Source organism: Danio aesculapii, chromosome 1 (assembly GCF_903798145.1).
Source record: "Danio aesculapii chromosome 1, fDanAes4.1, whole genome shotgun sequence".
In the NCBI taxonomy this organism is placed as follows: domain Eukaryota; kingdom Metazoa; phylum Chordata; class Actinopteri; order Cypriniformes; family Danionidae; genus Danio; species Danio aesculapii.
In genome coordinates, this window is record NC_079435.1 from 733,755 (window position 1) to 750,701 (window position 16,947).

General features: G+C 40.0%; 1 protein-coding gene across 3 annotated transcripts in view; it reads left to right on the plus strand.

Moving 5' to 3' along the window:
- Positions 1–10,599: 10,599 nt before the first annotated feature.
- LOC130221895 (adhesion G protein-coupled receptor E1) overlaps positions 10,600–16,947 on the plus strand; it is a 33,774-nt gene continuing 27,426 nt past the window's right edge. The window contains exon 1 of one of the 3 annotated variants that reach the window (XM_056454446.1): positions 10,600–11,051. In XM_056454446.1, coding sequence (XP_056310421.1) covers positions 11,021–11,051 — 31 coding nt within the window. In that variant the 5' untranslated portion in view covers positions 10,600–11,020. The remainder of the gene's footprint in view (positions 11,052–16,947) is intronic. The other 2 variants (XM_056454437.1, XM_056454455.1) reach the window with 2 other exon arrangements.

Sequence of the window (16,947 nt, forward strand, 5' to 3'; positions counted from 1 at the left end):
AAACAGCGCTGATTTACCATAGTATTCACCAGTGCACATCAGTTTACCGCTCTTCACCCAGTGCAAACACAGATACACGGAGACTGGAGCGTGAAGCAGCCGTGAAGATCAGTCGAGTCATCAAGCAGATCGCTCAGCTCTGTGTGTGTGCTCGGTAAACAGCGGAGGATGAACTGACGACCTTCTCGGCCAATCACAGTCATTTCTGTTGAGCACGTGAACACGATGGCCAATCAGCGCTGATTTAAGAAAGCCATCAACAGTGCCTTAAATATTAGCGGGGAATGGACGGTTTTTTCTTTTAATTCAGTATCGTGACGAGTCTAATACAGTGACAGAATCAGTTCATTAACCTGAGTTACGTCTAAAACGTGTGTTTGAGAAAGAAAACGTTAGCTAACTAGTGCCATTTCCCTTCACTTAGCTGAAGATGAGCTCTGATATCTCTTATTATTTTCACCATTCATTCAGAACGGACCTTCGGGTCACTCAGAAGGTGGTGAAATGATAAGTCTGTGTCTCTTTCTCTTCACTGATAAGATATACAGCCAGCTACACAACGTTCCCATGTAACTCCCAACTATACTTCCGGGTTTCTTCTACCAGCCTCGATTTCGCTTTAAAAATGGCGGCTGCGTGAAATCAGTCTATACACTAATACACACAAGCACATACAAACACACACAAAAAACACATACAAACACATAATACACACTCACAGACACACGCACACACACACACACACACACACACTCTCTCTCTCTCTCTCTCTCTCTCTCTCTCTCTCACACACACTAAGCAGCAGGAACACAGTGAACAGAACAGACTGAAGCAGAAGTGTAAAGTTGCTCAAACACAAACCGCAGCGGCGGCTTTCAGAGAAAACACAGCTCATACGCCATTACACGTGTGTGTGTGTGTGTGTGTGTGTGTGTGTGTGTGTGTGTGTGTGATCATTATCAACTTATGACAAATGACATAACATGACATGAGAGAAAAGCAGAAGCGAAACACACACACACACACACACACACACACACACACACACACACACACACACGCACGTACGCACACACACGCACGCACACACGCGCACACACACACAGAGAGAGTTCATTCAACAATGCTGCAAATCTCAGGTTTTACTTTTTAGTAACTGAGTGGTTGCTAGGCGGTCGCTAAAGTGTTGCTAGGGTGTTCTGACTGGTTGCTAAGCCATTGCTAGGTAGTTACTAAGGTGTTCTAAGTGGTTGCTAGGCGTTCACTAAAGTGTTGCTAGGTGTTTGATAGGGTGTTCGGAGAGGTTGCTAGATGGTTGCTAAAGTGTTGTTACATGGTTTAAAGGGTGTTCTGAGTGGTTGCTTAGGCTTTGCTAGGCAGTTGCTAAGATGTTCTTTGTGGTTCCTAAGCCAGTGCTAGGCAGTTGCTATGGTGTTTTGAGTGGTTGCTAGATAGTTTCTAGGGTGTTCTAGAGTGGTTGCTAGGCTGATATTAAAGTTTTGCTAGGGGCTTGATAAGGTATTTGGAGTGGTTGCTAAGGCATTGCTAGGCAGTTGCTAGGGTGTTCTGAGTAGTTGCTAGGTGGTTGATAAGCCATTGCTTGGTAGTTTCTAGGGTGTTCTGAGTGGTTGCTAGATGGTTGCTAAAGAGTTGTTACATGGTTAATAGGGTGTACTGAGTGGTTGCTTAGGTGTTGCTAGGCAGTTGCTAAGGTGTTCTTTGTGGTTGCTAAGCCAGTGCTAGGCAGTTGCTATGGTGTTTTGAGTGATTGCTAAGCCATTGCTAGGTAGTTTATAGGGTGTTCCGAGGGGTTGCTAGGTGGTTGCTAAAGTGTTGCTAGGTGGTTGATAGGGTATTCTGAGTGGTTGCCAAAACATTGCTAGGCAGTTGCTAAGGTATTCTTAGTGATTGCTAAGCCATTGAAAGGCAGTTTCTAGGGTGTTCTGAGAGGTTGCTAGGTGGTTACTCAGCCATTGTTAGGTAGTTTATAGGGTGTTCTGAGTGGTTGCTAGGTGATTACTCAGCCATTGTAAGGTAGTTTCCAGGGTGATCTGAGTGGTTGCTAGGTGGTTAGGTAGTTGCTAAGGTGTTCTTAGTAGTTTCTAAGCCATTGAAACTCAGTTTCTAGGGTGTTCTGAGTGGTTGCTAAGTGATTACCCAGCCATTGTTAGGTATTATCTAGGGTGTTCTGAGTGGTTGCTAGGTGGTTGCTATAGTGTTACTAGGCAGTTTATAGGGTGTTCTGAGTGGTTGCTAAAGCGTTGCAACTCAATGATGGGGTATTCTGAGTGGCTGATGAGGCGTTGCGAGGCATTTGCTAAGTTATTGCTAGGCAGTTGCTAGGGTGTTCTCAGTGGTTGCTAAGCCATTGCTAGGTAGTTTATAGGGGTAGAGCTAGAGAGTTGGTAAGGTATTGCTAGGGCGTTCTGAGTTGTTGGCAGGTGTTTGCTAAGCCATAGCTAGGCAATTGCTAAAGTGTTCTGAGTGGTTGCTAGATGGTTGATAGGGTGTTCTAATTGGTTACTAAGCCAATGCTAGGCAGTTTCTAGGATGTTCTGAGTGGTTGCTTGGGAGTTGCTAACATAAATTAGCATGTTTTAACTTTTTTTGCAAAGTTAGATTCTTCATTTATTCATTTTCTTTTCAGCTTAGTCCCTTTATTAATCCGGGGTCACCACAGCGGAATGAACCACCAACTTATCCAGCATATGTTTTGCGAAGTGGATGCCCTTCCAGCTGCAATCCATCACTGGGAAACACCCATACATATGCATACACTATGGACAATTTAGCCTACCCAATTCCCCTATAGCGCATGTGTTTGGACTGTGGGGGAAACCAGAGCACCCAGAGGAAACCCACGCGAACGCAGGGAGAACATGCAAACTCCACACAGAAACGCCAAATGACCCAGCCGGGACTAAGCGACCTTCTTGCTGTGAGGTGATTGTGCTACCCAATGCGACGCCAGTTTGCTCTTCATACAAATCATTAATTTAAATAGTTAACTATTATCCAGTCAGATCAATTATCAGTGTTCGGCAAGCTACTTGAAAGATGTAGTGAGCTAAGCTATTAGCTACTCTACTTAAAATGTAGCTTTACACTAAAAGCTACACCCTGGGAAATGTAGCAAGCTAAGCTAAAAGCTACATGGCAAAAGTAGCTTAGCTACATCTGAGCTATTTTTACAATTTTCATTTTTAAATCGAAGCAACTTAAATCCAAGCCAATCATAGTGATCAATAAAACTGTCAATGAAACATATGAGGCTTAATAGTTCGGTTCAGTTATTTACTGTAAACAATATGCTGTACTAAACAGAAACACTTTATAGTATATAACAGCTAAAACAAAAATACAATAAAACCAGCTGTTACACATCTAAAATACTATAGTAATTTATAGAAAGGGAAATATTTTGGAATAAGCATTAGATTGTGTGCGTGTGTGTGTGTGTGTGTGTGTGTGTGTATATATTATAAGTATTTTTTGAGCACAGCATCAGAAATTAAGTTGAGTCTTAACATGTACTTCTCGAGGAATCCTGCTTTAGAAATAACTCCTCTCCCTCAGTCATCTTTCCATCAAGCAAGTTTCGGTTGGCCACGTCGCCAACCAGAGGTGGCAGTAACGCACCAAAAACGTTGTTGTTGAACACCGTAAAACAGGAAGAAGAAGAAATCCTAATTCTTGCCATCATATGGATTTACCTTCATCGGCTAGACACCGGCCTCACAGCTCAGTGAATGTCGGTGCCGTCACTTATTGATCTGCGATCGTAAATGTAGCTTGTGTGGACGCTACTGCGCTACTTGACGAAAAAAATTTGCTTCGGTAGGGATGGCTGACGTGAAACTGACATTTAGACACAGTGTCGAGATCCCAAAGCGCAAGTGTTTCGAAACACTGCACCGAAGCATGATCCGAAACACCCAGGTCACATGACTAAAGTGTTTCGAAACACCTGGTCACGTGACTAGTGTTTCGAAACACCTGGTCACGTGACTAAAGTGATTCAAAACACCTGGTCACGTGACTAAAGTGATTCGAAACACCTGGTCACGTGACTAAAGTGATTCGAAACACCAGGTCACATGACTAAAGTGATTCGAAACACCAGGTCACGTGACTAAAGTGATTCGAAACACCTGGTCATGTGACTAAAGTGATTCGAAACACCTGGTCATGTGACTAAAGTGATTCGAAACACCTGGTCATGTGACTAAAGTGATTCGAAACACCAGGTCACGTGACTAAAGTGATTCGAAACACCTGGTCATGTGACTAAAGTGATTCGAAACACCTGGTCATGTGACTAAAGTGATTCGAAACACCTGGTCACGTGACTAAAGTAATTCAAAGCATCGATCAGTTCAGAAGCGTTTCGAGACCTGGTGAATCTGCATTTGACTGACAGGGTCAGTAAGTTCTTCTGTCTCACATGGCCTAGTGGATCGTGCATGTGCATGTTGTTACTGTGCTACAAATGACTTTTGGGTTCGAATCTCGACTTGTACTAATCCGAAATCATGATTTTATGTACTTTAATCATGTCACTGTTTTATAGTGTAGCCTAGATAGGATTCAGCTGCAGATACGCCATCAATTTAGCATCATTTCTGCACTGTAAAACAATAATGAATATTTTTACAGTACTGTGATGGTTGGGTTTAGGTTTCGGGTAGACGTTAATAAAATACAATAAATGGGAAATTTAATGAATAATATAAATAATTCCTGTTAACTTCTGGCCACAACCGTCTTTGATCAAGCAACAACACTAGATCAAGACATATTAATTAACAAAGTGTTTATTCTGATGTCGGACCAATGTTGAAACAGAACGATACAAGAATAAAGCATGTCAAACTGATATTAAAGCATTTCAAAATAGCTGCATCAGTCTAGATTCGAACCCACTATCCCCACACGGTAAATAGGAAACATAACCGCTCCACTAAATCACTTGAAGGTTCAATCCTATAAAGTGGGGTTTAATACCTCAATTAGCTCAACTGTTCGTTACTAAAGCTGATCCAGCCTGATCTCATGAGAAAACGTAAGTATTTTACGTTTTGTCAGTTTAGTAGCTAATTCGTACGAGTTCAGTCGTACGAAATTGTATGATTTTAAAAAGGAGGCGTGGCACCTAACCCCACCCCTAAACCCAACTGTCATTGGGGGATGAGCAAATCGTCCTAATCGTATGAATTAGATCATACGAATTCATATGAATTAGCTACTAAAGCAAAAAGTTACGAATTGCCGTGAGATTGTGTTGGCTGTTCCAGTGCAATACATAAAAACGTTTCGAAGCTTCGACACACTTGCTTTGACTGTTTCAGTGTTTCACGAAGCCTTGCTTTGTCCACCACTAAGCTTCGCTACTGAAAAGCTATTTGATTTATAAAGTAGCGACGCTACCGCCACGCTACTGAGAAATGTAGTTAAGCTAGTAGCGTCACTACTTGTAATGTAGCTACTGCCCAACACTGTAAATTATTATGTTACACTTTCAAGCACTTCATCCAAAAGCAAAGCACTTTTAAACCTTGAAAACTCTGGATTAACATTCCAGCATTTCCAGCAGCTGTACGAACTCATCTGATCATAATAATGATGCATGCTACTGAGATCTGAACTGAATGCTGACGTGGAGCGTGGTGTGAATTACATCATGTGAGGCCTGTTTCCTCTTCTAAACCGCTGAATGGAAACATCAGATCTTCAGATCACAGGTTTAATCTGTCTCTCGCTTTTAAAACACTCTCACAAATGAAGGAGACGTGAGGAACCAAACAGGCACTGTAATGCTGCTTCTAACGTTCTCTAAACGTTGCAAATAAAGCTGTTCTCACTCAGAGTTTGTGCCTTGTTTCTACAAATATCTGAAAGCTCTTAAATCTAACAGCGTTTTCTAGACACGTGCAGCAGAGCTGTGCAGGCAAACCTCACTCTGACCTCTAAAGGTGCTCTAGCGACAGTTGCCAGTTGCCTCGCTCTTTAGCCTCCTTGGTAGAGCAACCGACTCCCACTACAGTGAGACGCCGGTTCGATCCCAGCTCGGAGCGGATACATACGCATCTCATATAGTCTTGTTTTCAGAAATACTGAGACAAAATGAAGTGAGTTTTTTATTAAAACAAGCAAAATAATCTGCCAATGAGGTGAGCAGAATAACCTCACGTCAAAAGGGGAAACTAGATTACTCTGCTCACCCACTGGGGGATTATTCTGCTAGATTTAAGGAGAAACTCAAGTCATAATGTACTCTAAAACTCATCAGGATAAGAGATAATGCTCAAGAAACACACACACACACACACACGCACGCACACACACACACACACACACACACAATTATTTAAAATGAGTTTAAATTCTGTGTCTTTCTTCCTGGCCTTTCTCATGACCTCAGTGTGTGTGTGTGTATGTGTGTGTGTGTGTGAGTGTGTGTGGGTGGAGGAAACACAACTTCAATTCCCGACAGTCTTAGACGACAGGAGACAAAGAGGATGTGTGTGTTTGTATTATATGTGTGTGCGTTTGTGAGTCGTTTGTCTGCGGGTGGCATGTGGCATTGTGGTATGTGTGTGTGTGTGTGTGTGTGGTGTTTTTGTGTACATTTCTGTATTGTGTGTGTGTGTGTGTGTTTGTAGTATATGTGTGTATATTTGTGAGTCGTCTGTCTGTGGATGGAATGTGGCATTGTGGTGTGTGTGTGTTTCCTTGTGTTTGTAGTGTGTGCATGTCATGTGTTTGTAGTGTGTGTGTGTGTGTGTGTGTGTGTGTGTGTCATCTATCTGTAGCTGGAATGTGAAATTGTGGTGTGTGTGTGTGTGTTTGTAGTGTGTGTGTTTATGTGCATCTGTTTGTAGTGTGTGTGTGTGTGTGTGTCTGCGTGTGTCTGTGCGTGTATGTCTGTAGACGGAATATGGAATTGTAGTGTGTGTGTGTGTGTGTGTGTGCGCGTTTTTGTGTCGTCTGTCTGTAGACGCAATGTGGAATTGTAGTGTGTGTGTGTGTGTGTTTATGTGTCGTCTGTCTGTAGACGGAATGTGGAATTGTGGTGTGTGTGTGTGTTTATGTGTATCTGTTTGTAGTGTGTGTGTGTGTGTGTGTGTTTGTAGTATATGTGTGTGCGTTTGTGTGTCTGTAAACGGAATGTGGCATTGTGGTGTGTGTGTGTGTGTGTGTTTGTAGTATATGTGTGTGCGTTTGTGTGTTGTCTGTCTGTAGACGGAATGTGGTATTGTGGTGTGTGTGTGTGTTTGTAGTGTGTGTGTGTGTCGTCTGTCTGTGGATGGAATGTGGCATTGTGGTGTGTGTGTGTGTGGTGTATTTGCGTTTGTAGTGTGTGCAGGTGTGCATGTACTTGAAGTGTGTGTCTGTGTGCAAATGTTTGTAGTGTGTATGTATTTGTGTGTGTTTGTACTGTGTCTGTGTGTGTGTGTGTAATTTCATCACATCACTGTAATTGGAATCCACAAGCAGCCCATTTATCTAGTCTGTGTGTGTGTGTGTGTGCGCGTGCGTGTGTGTGTGTGTGTGTGTGTGTGTGTGTGTGTGTGTGAATATTGAGTGTATATCTGTGCTCATGTTCTCAGTTTGCTGCATCACTCTGCTCAGAAACTGAATTAGACAGCAATGGCTGATCTCTCGAATCTAGTATTAAAGTGAACATGTTATCGTGTGTGTGTGTGTGTTGCAGAATCACACTTGCGCAACGCAGGAAGTGACATCATCACCGCGAGCGTCAATGTGGTGTGTGTGAAATGAGTATCCAAAACCCCAGACATATGATCAGAAACCAACAGAGCAGTGTGACCAAACACAGGACACTTATAGCAGACCCTTACTCATAACTGCTACAGTTAATCAATGATTAATAACCACTTCATTAATCAGGTAATTCACTCATCTGAAGTTAAGATGCATTTTTAATCAGCTTCAGATATTTTATAAGGATAGTTCACCCAGAAATCACAATTAAATCAACTTCACCTCTGGTAAACACCAAGACGCCCACAGTTGGCGCATGGTGAGCTTTGATTTGCCCACCATCACATCTGAAAGAGAGGCAGAGTAATGCGGAGCTGGATTGTGCGAATGCATTTGACTGAGATCTTCATTTAGATTTTAATGTAATGTTTCATTTCTTTGTTTGATTGCTGAACAATTACATTTGTAAATGAATCAGACTTATAAAATGTAAATACTGTCACTTGACAATGCACAAGACATCAGCGAGCAAAGGCTGGAGCAGCTCCACTAGTGTATTCAGCACTGAACTCCATTGTGTTATAAATGGGATTGTTTATAGTGTTTAATACGTTCATTATAAATGATACTACATTAGTAAATATGATGTAAAGCAATGTTTTCTACTTATTTTTAAAAATTAGGAAATAAATAAGGCAAATTTAGCGTAATATGGTTTGTATATTTGCCTTCGGCCCACAGCGCTCAATCAAGTTTGACTTTTGGTCCTTTATAAGAAAAAGTTTGTGCACCCCTGTGTTAAACACAAAAGAAGATATTTAGAAAAATGTTGGAAGGCTGGAACCATTGACTTCCATAGTATGTTTTTTCCCGCCTTTATGGTAGTCATTGGTTACCGGTTTCCAACATTCTTCAAAATATAATTTTCTTGTGTGTCTGAAACAAACAAATAGACAGCATGGTGGCTCAGTGGTTATCACGGTGGCCTCACAGCAAGAAGGTCACTGGTTCGAGCCTCAGCTGGGTCAGTTGGCATTTCTGTGTGGAGTTTGCATATTCTCCTCGTGTTGGTGTGGGTTTCCTCCGGGTGCTCTGGTTTCCCCCACAGTCCAAACACATGCACTGTAGGGCAATTGATGAGCTAATTGGCTGTAGTGTATAAGTGTGTGTGTGTGTAAATGAGTATGTATGGGTGTTTCCCAGTACTGGGTTGCAGCTTAAAGGGCATATGAGGGAATAGTTGGCAGTTCATTCCGCTGTGGCGACCCCTGATGAATAAAGGAACTACAGCCGAAGTGAATGAATGAATAAAATAAACAAAAGAAAATCATCTGGAACAACTTAAGTGTGAATAAATGATGTCCTGATTATAATTTAGGTACTCTCCTCTCCCTTTTATCACAAGTCTCTTTCAGTGAGAAACTGGAGGGAAATGTTCAAATGAAAGAGAGAGAGAGAGTGTGTGTGTGTGAGTTTATGACTGTACACTGGCACAGAAGGAGAACAGCTGCTCTCTCTCTTTCACTCTCAAACTCATGCTATGGCAAGCCATTTTAACATTTGATCCCCAAACTTGCTAGTGTCTCTTTTCATGCAACGAGCATAAAAAAATCCAGCAAATGATTTAAAACAATCCAAATGATTTTGTATTGATTTATATATTGACTCCATAGGCTCAGACTTACACTCACAGTTCAAAACTAGATTAAAGACCTATCTGTTTAGTAAAGCATACACTCAGTGCACCACTTAGCGGGCTTTCACACAGGTTTCTGCATCTTGTTTATATACACTATGAACAGCAGCTACACTAATTATTCTCTTTATTCTCCATTTCCACCAGGGGATACTCTTCCCGAGGCCCTCAGACTATGCAGAGTCACTGATTCGATCCAAGACCAGCGACAAGATGATCCCAAGGTTTCCATAATCCTGGACCTGGCCGTATCCTGAGCACCTACTGTGGTGGTCATGGGGGAGTGGAGAGCATGAGACTGATTCCTGTGACGCTCCAGGGACAGACGAGTCTTCGCTGAGGCCAGCTTCCAGCCTCCGCCACTTAGACTGCAGCTCTGCACAAGACGTTTGGCCAGGGGAGAAATGGTCGTACCCATCTGAGTCTGGTTTCTCTCCAGGTTTTTTTTTCCTTCACTTTTGCCAATTGGTGAAGTTTTTTCCCTCTCCGCTGTCTTGCATGGTTCGGGATCTATAGAGCTGCGCATCGTTGGATTTGCTCTTCAGTGTTTGGACTCTCAGTAGTGATTATTAAACCACACTGAACTGAGCTCAACTGAAACTCTGAAAACTGAACTACACTGTTCCTATTCACTATGACCTTCTATGTGAAGCTGCTTTGACACAATCTTCATTGTAAATGCGCTATACAAATAAAGATGAATTGAATATTGACTTATATCCAGGGCCAGATTGAATCTGCTGACTTTATTTTCTACTTCTGCACATTATTTTGTAAAACATAAAATCTGTGGCTTTATGCCTAATGATTATGGGAGCATTCATTCATTTTTTTCCGGCTTAGTGCCTTTATTAATCAGTGATCGCCACATCAGAATGAACCGCCAACTTATCCAGCATATGTTTTACACAGCGGATGTCCTTTCAGTCGCAACCGATTATGGGAGCGTATTCAATTCAATTCCTGTTTATTTGCTTTTACAATGTAAATGGTGTTGTAGCAGCTGAACATCCAAGTTCTAAATGAATGCCAAAGTCTATTTAACTGATTATATTTTAATTACATTACAACATCGATGCTGTAAAAGGAACCGTATAAAATGAAAAAAAAAGTCACATTAACCGTTCACCGGAAGTTTATCACCATGGCAAGAAACACTAGCTCCGCATATACCCTATTCATGTCTATGCTGCTAGCGTGCTAGCGGTTGAATGTGAAAGCGGCTTGCCGTACTACTCTTAGTCTCCGGGGGGAGTGTCTGCTGTGAATAACCGCTGAATCTTCGCCCAGTAGCGGATCATCTCTCTTCCGAAGACCGCAGGAGGACCGTGACGGACGGGCCGGTGGAAAAATAGACGGAAAATAGTGGAAACTCCGCGTGGATTAAAGACGAGACGATCCTGAGGAGGAACCATCAGGGGAACTGACTGGAAACTTTAGACAAAGAGAGCTTCTTATCTGAGGAGGGAAATTAAGCGCATTCAGGAGCTAAAGTGAAGGTCTGACGGGAATCTGGAGCTTTCACTGGAATACTGATTTCACTGAGGAGTTTCATTTTAAATAAACAATAAGAATAATAAACCGGCGCGCTGCCCTAACATGGAGCTCAAGTGGGGACTTCTTCTTTTGGGTAAGTGTGTGTGTGTGTGTGTGTTAATGTGTGTGTTGTACTTTGTATTCTTCAAATTGAGGACCAAATATCCCCACAAGTATAGTAAAACCAGTAAATATTGACTTTGTGAGGACATTTTAGTCATAAATCAGGCTCATCATCAAACAGAATGCTGTATTTTAAAAATGCAATGCAAATTCAGAGTTTGTGTGTGTGTGTGTGTGTGTGTGTGTGTGTGAGAGAGAGAGAGGGATCTTAAAGTTATGCTGGTCATTTAAGAACAAATTTCTCTCTCTGTGTGTGTGTGCCTTGTCTTTCTTAAGTTGTGAGTACCAAATGTACCCACAAGTATAGCAATACCAGTAAATGTTGACCTTGTGGGGACATTTAGGTGAAAACGGCTCAATAAATCATAAAGAATTAAGTATATTGAAAATGTAAAAATGCGGATTGTTTCCTGTGAGGGCTGTAAGGGGAAGAGTATAGTCTGTACAGTAGAACTATCCTTACATCTATGGGAAGTCTCCATAATAATTGTGTGTGTGTGTGTGTGTGTGTGTGTGTGTGTGTGTGTGTGTGTGTGTGTGTATGAGTGATCTTAAAGTTATGCTGGTCATTTGAGAACAGATCTGTCTTTCTATGTGTTTGTGTATCTATTTCTTAAGTTGTGAGAACCAAATGTCCCCACAAGTATAGCAATACCAGTACATATTTACCTTGTGGGGACATTTGGGTGAGGACGCCTCAATAAATAAAACGTGTAAAAGTGCAGATTGTTTCATGTGAGGCTTGTGTATGGGGTTAGGGGACGTCCCCATAATACTAGCTGTACAAGTGTGTGTGTGTGTCCAAATGCTCCCTCAAGTAAAGCGATACAGTAATTGTTGATCTTCTCTAGACTTTTTCTGTGGTCTCCATGAGGAAAGCGACTCATAAAATCAGACAGAATGGAGTGTGTGTGTGTGTGTGTGTGTGTGTGTGTGTGTGTGTGCACATTTCTGTCTGTGAGTGAGAGTGTGTTTGATTGTGTGTATGTGATGGTAAAGTTGAAGCTGAACTGGTAATTTGAGAGCAGATGTGTGTGTGTGTGTGTGTGTGTGTGTGTGTTGAACAATGACACTATTCTTTAAGCTGGAGGGTTTCTCCTCAGTTCTCCTAAAGCTGAAAGCCTTCACACATGTTCTTCACATCACTGAATCAGCATGAAGAGGCTCTTTTAGACAAAACACAGACCGTCAGATAAGACGGATCCGACACTCTGTGTGTGTGTGTGTGTGTATGTGTGTGTGTCAGTCAATGACAGAAAAAGCGATTGTATATGATCTTAAAGTTGAAGCTGGACTGGTATTTTGAGGGCAGATCTGTGTGTGTGTGTGTGTGTGTGTGTGTGTGTGTGTTTATGCTGCATATAAAAAGCTTTATGTTGGTGTTTGTTAATGTGGGATTTTTAGATCTTTAGAGTTCAATTCAATTCAATTCACCTTTATTTGTATAGCGCTTATACAATGTAGATTGTGTCAAAGCAGCTTCACATAAAAGGTCACAGTAAATAGGAACAGTGTAGTTCAGAGTAAAAAACAACATTATTTAAGCCATTTTAAAGTTAAAAACGGATGTTAGTGTGAGATGCTGAGATGTTATTGGTGCATTTTAAATTCATTATAATAATTAAATAACAATATAATCGAATATGTTTGTGAATTAGATTAAAGTCTATTTTGACGTCATTTGCGCTTTATGTCAAGTCTAAGAAGCCTTTACCTCTCTTTGAGTTGTCCATGATGTAAATTTCCATTAATTTCACAATATTTTCCCATATTTAGTGTGTTTTCTGCTTATTTCCTCTTTCAGAATGAATTATTTGACGTCCGTCTCTTTCTCCAAAAAATACACATTTAACTCTACATGTTAAATAAAGTAACGTTTCACTATTTAGTACTCTAAAACAATATATTGAATTAAAAATATGGAAAATAGCAACAAAAAGAAAGTATTGGTAGATCATTGATTATCTTCATGCATAATTTACAGGGTGGACCCAGACAATATATCATTTAAAATAAAGAAATAATACAAATAAATAACTGGGCGGCATGGTGGCTCAGTGGTTAGCACTGTGGTCTCACAGCAAGAAGGTCGCAGGTTCGAGTTCTGGCTGGGTCAGTTATCGTTTCTATGTGGAGTTCGCATGTTCTCCCCGTCTTGGCGTCGGTTTCCTCCGGGTGTTCCGGTTTCCCTCACAGTCCAAACACATGCGCTATAGGGGAATTGATTAACTAAATTGGCCGTAGTGTATGAGTGTGTGTGTGTGAATGAGAGTGTATGGGTGTTTCTCAGTACTGGGTTGCAGCTGGAAGATCATCCGCTGCTGTGTAAAACATATGCTGGAATAGTTGGCGATTCACTGTGGTGACCGCTGATTGATAAGGGGGCTAAGTTGAAGGAAAATGGTGGTCCACAGTTCATTCCACAGCGGAATGAACCGATCAAAACAGACCATGACCCTAAGTATGCACTGTAAAAAATAAACCTGTAAAATTTACGGTTAGAAACCGGCAGCTGTGGTTGCCAGTGCTTTACCGTTAAAAATACGGTACAATCTGTAAAAGTAATTTCTATTTTTTACGGTAAACTACCCTATTTCATTAATTTATAGAGGTAATATGTCTGTATTTTGAATTACCAACATCTACACATCTTTTGTTACTCAATTAGACACGTCAACACAGCCATGTGTAGGTGGTGATGAGTAAGTTACATAATGAATTAATGCTCATCACAAATAACTTTTCCCACAAGCAGAAAAGTGTATCAATATATAGAAGGTGCTCAGTGTCGTTCACACAGCTACTAAACACCAGTATGGTAACACGTATAAAATTAAAGTGATGAAATAAACATTGTTTATCAACATTAGATGTAACATAAATCTCTAATGTACATCACTGATGGGGAAACAACTAAAAAGATCCATAGTAATGTCAACAAAAAGCATAAAAAGTGATGTGCCATACAGGGAATTTTGGGAAAGTCAATTTACGGTTATTCGCCGTATATATTAAGGAACCATACCGTTAACTAGGCTTCGGATTTTTACTGTAGCATTTCTACAGTTTTTTTACCGTTGAAATCACGGCCATTCTTTACAGTGTGCTGGCAAATTAGTTCAAATGTGCTTTAAGGACAACAGAGGGAATGTTTTGGAGTGGCCAACACAAAGCCCTGACCTCAATCCTATTGAAAATTTGTGGGCAGAGTTAAAATAGCTCGTGTGAGCATAATAGCCTACAAATCTGACTCAGCTACACCAATTCTGTCAGGAGGAATGGGTCAAAACTCCTGCAAACTACTGTGAGAAACTTGTGGAAGGAGACCCAATACATTTAACCAAAGTTATAGAGTTTAAGAGCAAAGCTAAAAAATACCAAGGAAATGTGTGTAAACTTTAGACTGTCTAGAAATTAATAAAACATTCTCTCATTATTCTGCATTTAGCAAGTGTAAATGATTTAGGTAATCCTAACAGACCTAAAATAGTAAACGTTTAGTCTGATTTACCATCAGACATTTAAAAAAACAACTATGTTCCTTTTTTTAGAGTGTATGTAAACTTCTGCTTTCAGCTGTATATGAGAGACCATTAGAGTGGATCTAATATGGATTTGCATTGTAAACCTTACATAAAAGTGTCAAATTTATTCATTTTTATTGAATGTTTTAAGTTTTTAGTTACTAAACCCCCAAAGTAATCCCTCATTTGACCTTTTCACACTGATAACTTTAGTCCTGTTTTTAATCTGTGGCTATGGTGAGGCACAGGCTGTTTTGAAAACAGCACAATCTCAATTGTATTTAAAGCGACACCACAATTAGGATCAGAGCCTGAAAGGGTCAGTTTCAGAGAGCTAGAAAACATTATCTGTGTGCTATTCTCAGCTCAAACTGAAACACACACACTCTAGACACAGAAGAGACGCATTTTACAGCTTGTCAAAAGGCGGAATATAAGGTCACCTTTAAAGTAAACATCAGTACAACATTTCCAGAAAGCAGCTCTGCAGTTCCCATCGATTATCACAGACTGACGTCACACTGATTGCAGCAAGAGTTAAACGCTTTCTCAACCTTTGGTCCCATGACGGACTGTAAGTTTCTCAAGCCTCTGCAGTTTCTTCTCTTTTTTCAGCAACTCACTGAAGCGTAAAGTCTGGCCAAGATGATCTCAGTTTCACTTTGGCAGGTGTTGACTCTGCATTCTGGGTCAGTGTTTGTATGAATCCAAACATCCGCTTGAGGACTGCAAGAGCTAAACAACGACTTATAAACACACTAAATAACGTCTCGGGGACAATCTCAAGCTGAAAGGTCATGATGGGTTTACGGATATTGGCTAGAGATGTTCCTAGAAGTGAGCTAAGTATCTGTTCTAGCAATAGCAAAACCACAGATGCTTGAGATAAACCATAGTTATACAGCACACTGATGAACCACAACTCTGGTTTAGCTGCACAGATATATATAGCTGAAGTCAGAATTATTCGCCCTCCTACTATATATATTTTTGCCAATTTTTGTTTAACAGAGAGCAGATGTTCCTCAACACATTTCTAATCATAATAGTGTTAATAACTCATCTCTAATAACTGGTTAATTTTATCTTTGTCATGATGACAGTAAATAATATTAGACTAGATATTCTTCAAGACACTAGTATTCAGCTTAAACTGACATTTAAAGGCTTCACTAGGGTAATTAGGGTAAAGTTAGAGTAATTAGGCAAGTCATTGTATAACAGTGGTTTGTTCTGGAGACAATCCTAAACTAATATTGCTGAAGGGGGCTAATAATATTGACCTTAAAATGGCTTTAAAACAATTAAAATCTGCTTTTATTCTAGCCGAAATAAAACAAATAAGACTTTCTCCAGAAGGAAAAATATTATCAGACATGCTGTGAGAAATTCCTCAATCTGTTCAACATCATTTGGGGAATATTTGAAATAATTCACAGGAGGGCGAATAATTTTGACTTCAACTGTACACATTTGACAGCTAAAGTCCACCTGAACATCCCTGCTAAAAAATACACTAATAAAATAAACTAATGCTGGTTCGGTGTGGAGTATTTTCTAATAATGCGACCGATAGGAATTAATTATTTTATTTATACTACTTATAATGTGCTTCCAGAAATTCAATAGACCGGAGTCAATTATACTAAAACTGTGCATTCATGTCTAATAATTCAGTGTACCAATTACTCTTATACTAGTCAAACTCTGCAATATTTTTCCAATAATTCAATCGACCTGAGTGAATTATTTTGATTATACTACATATAATGTGCTTTATTTTCTAGTGATTCAATGTATCAAAGTTAATTATTCTGATTATACTACTCAAACTGTGCATTAATGTCTAATAATTCAATCAACCGGAGTCAATTGTTCTGATTATTCTACTTATAAGTGTTTTTTATTTTCTAGAAATTCAATGGACCGGATTCAATTACTCTGATTATACTACTCAAACTGTGCATTAGTGTCTAATAATTCAATGTACCAGATCAATTACTCTGATTATATTACTCAAACTGTATTATTTTGTAATAATACAATCGACTGCAGTCAATTGTTCTGATTATACTACTTATGATCTGCTTTATTTTCCAGAAATTCAATGGACCAGAGTCAATTTTTCTGATTATACTATTCAAACTGCATTATTTTCTAATAATTCAATCGACTAGAGTCAGTTCTGATTATACCACTTATGATATGCTTTATTTTCTAGTAAATTAATGGACTGGAGTCCATTATTCTGACTACTTACACTGCAGTAGTGTCTAATAATTCAATGTATCAAAGTCAATTATCCTGATTATACTAGTCAAACGGTGCATTAGTGTCTAATCA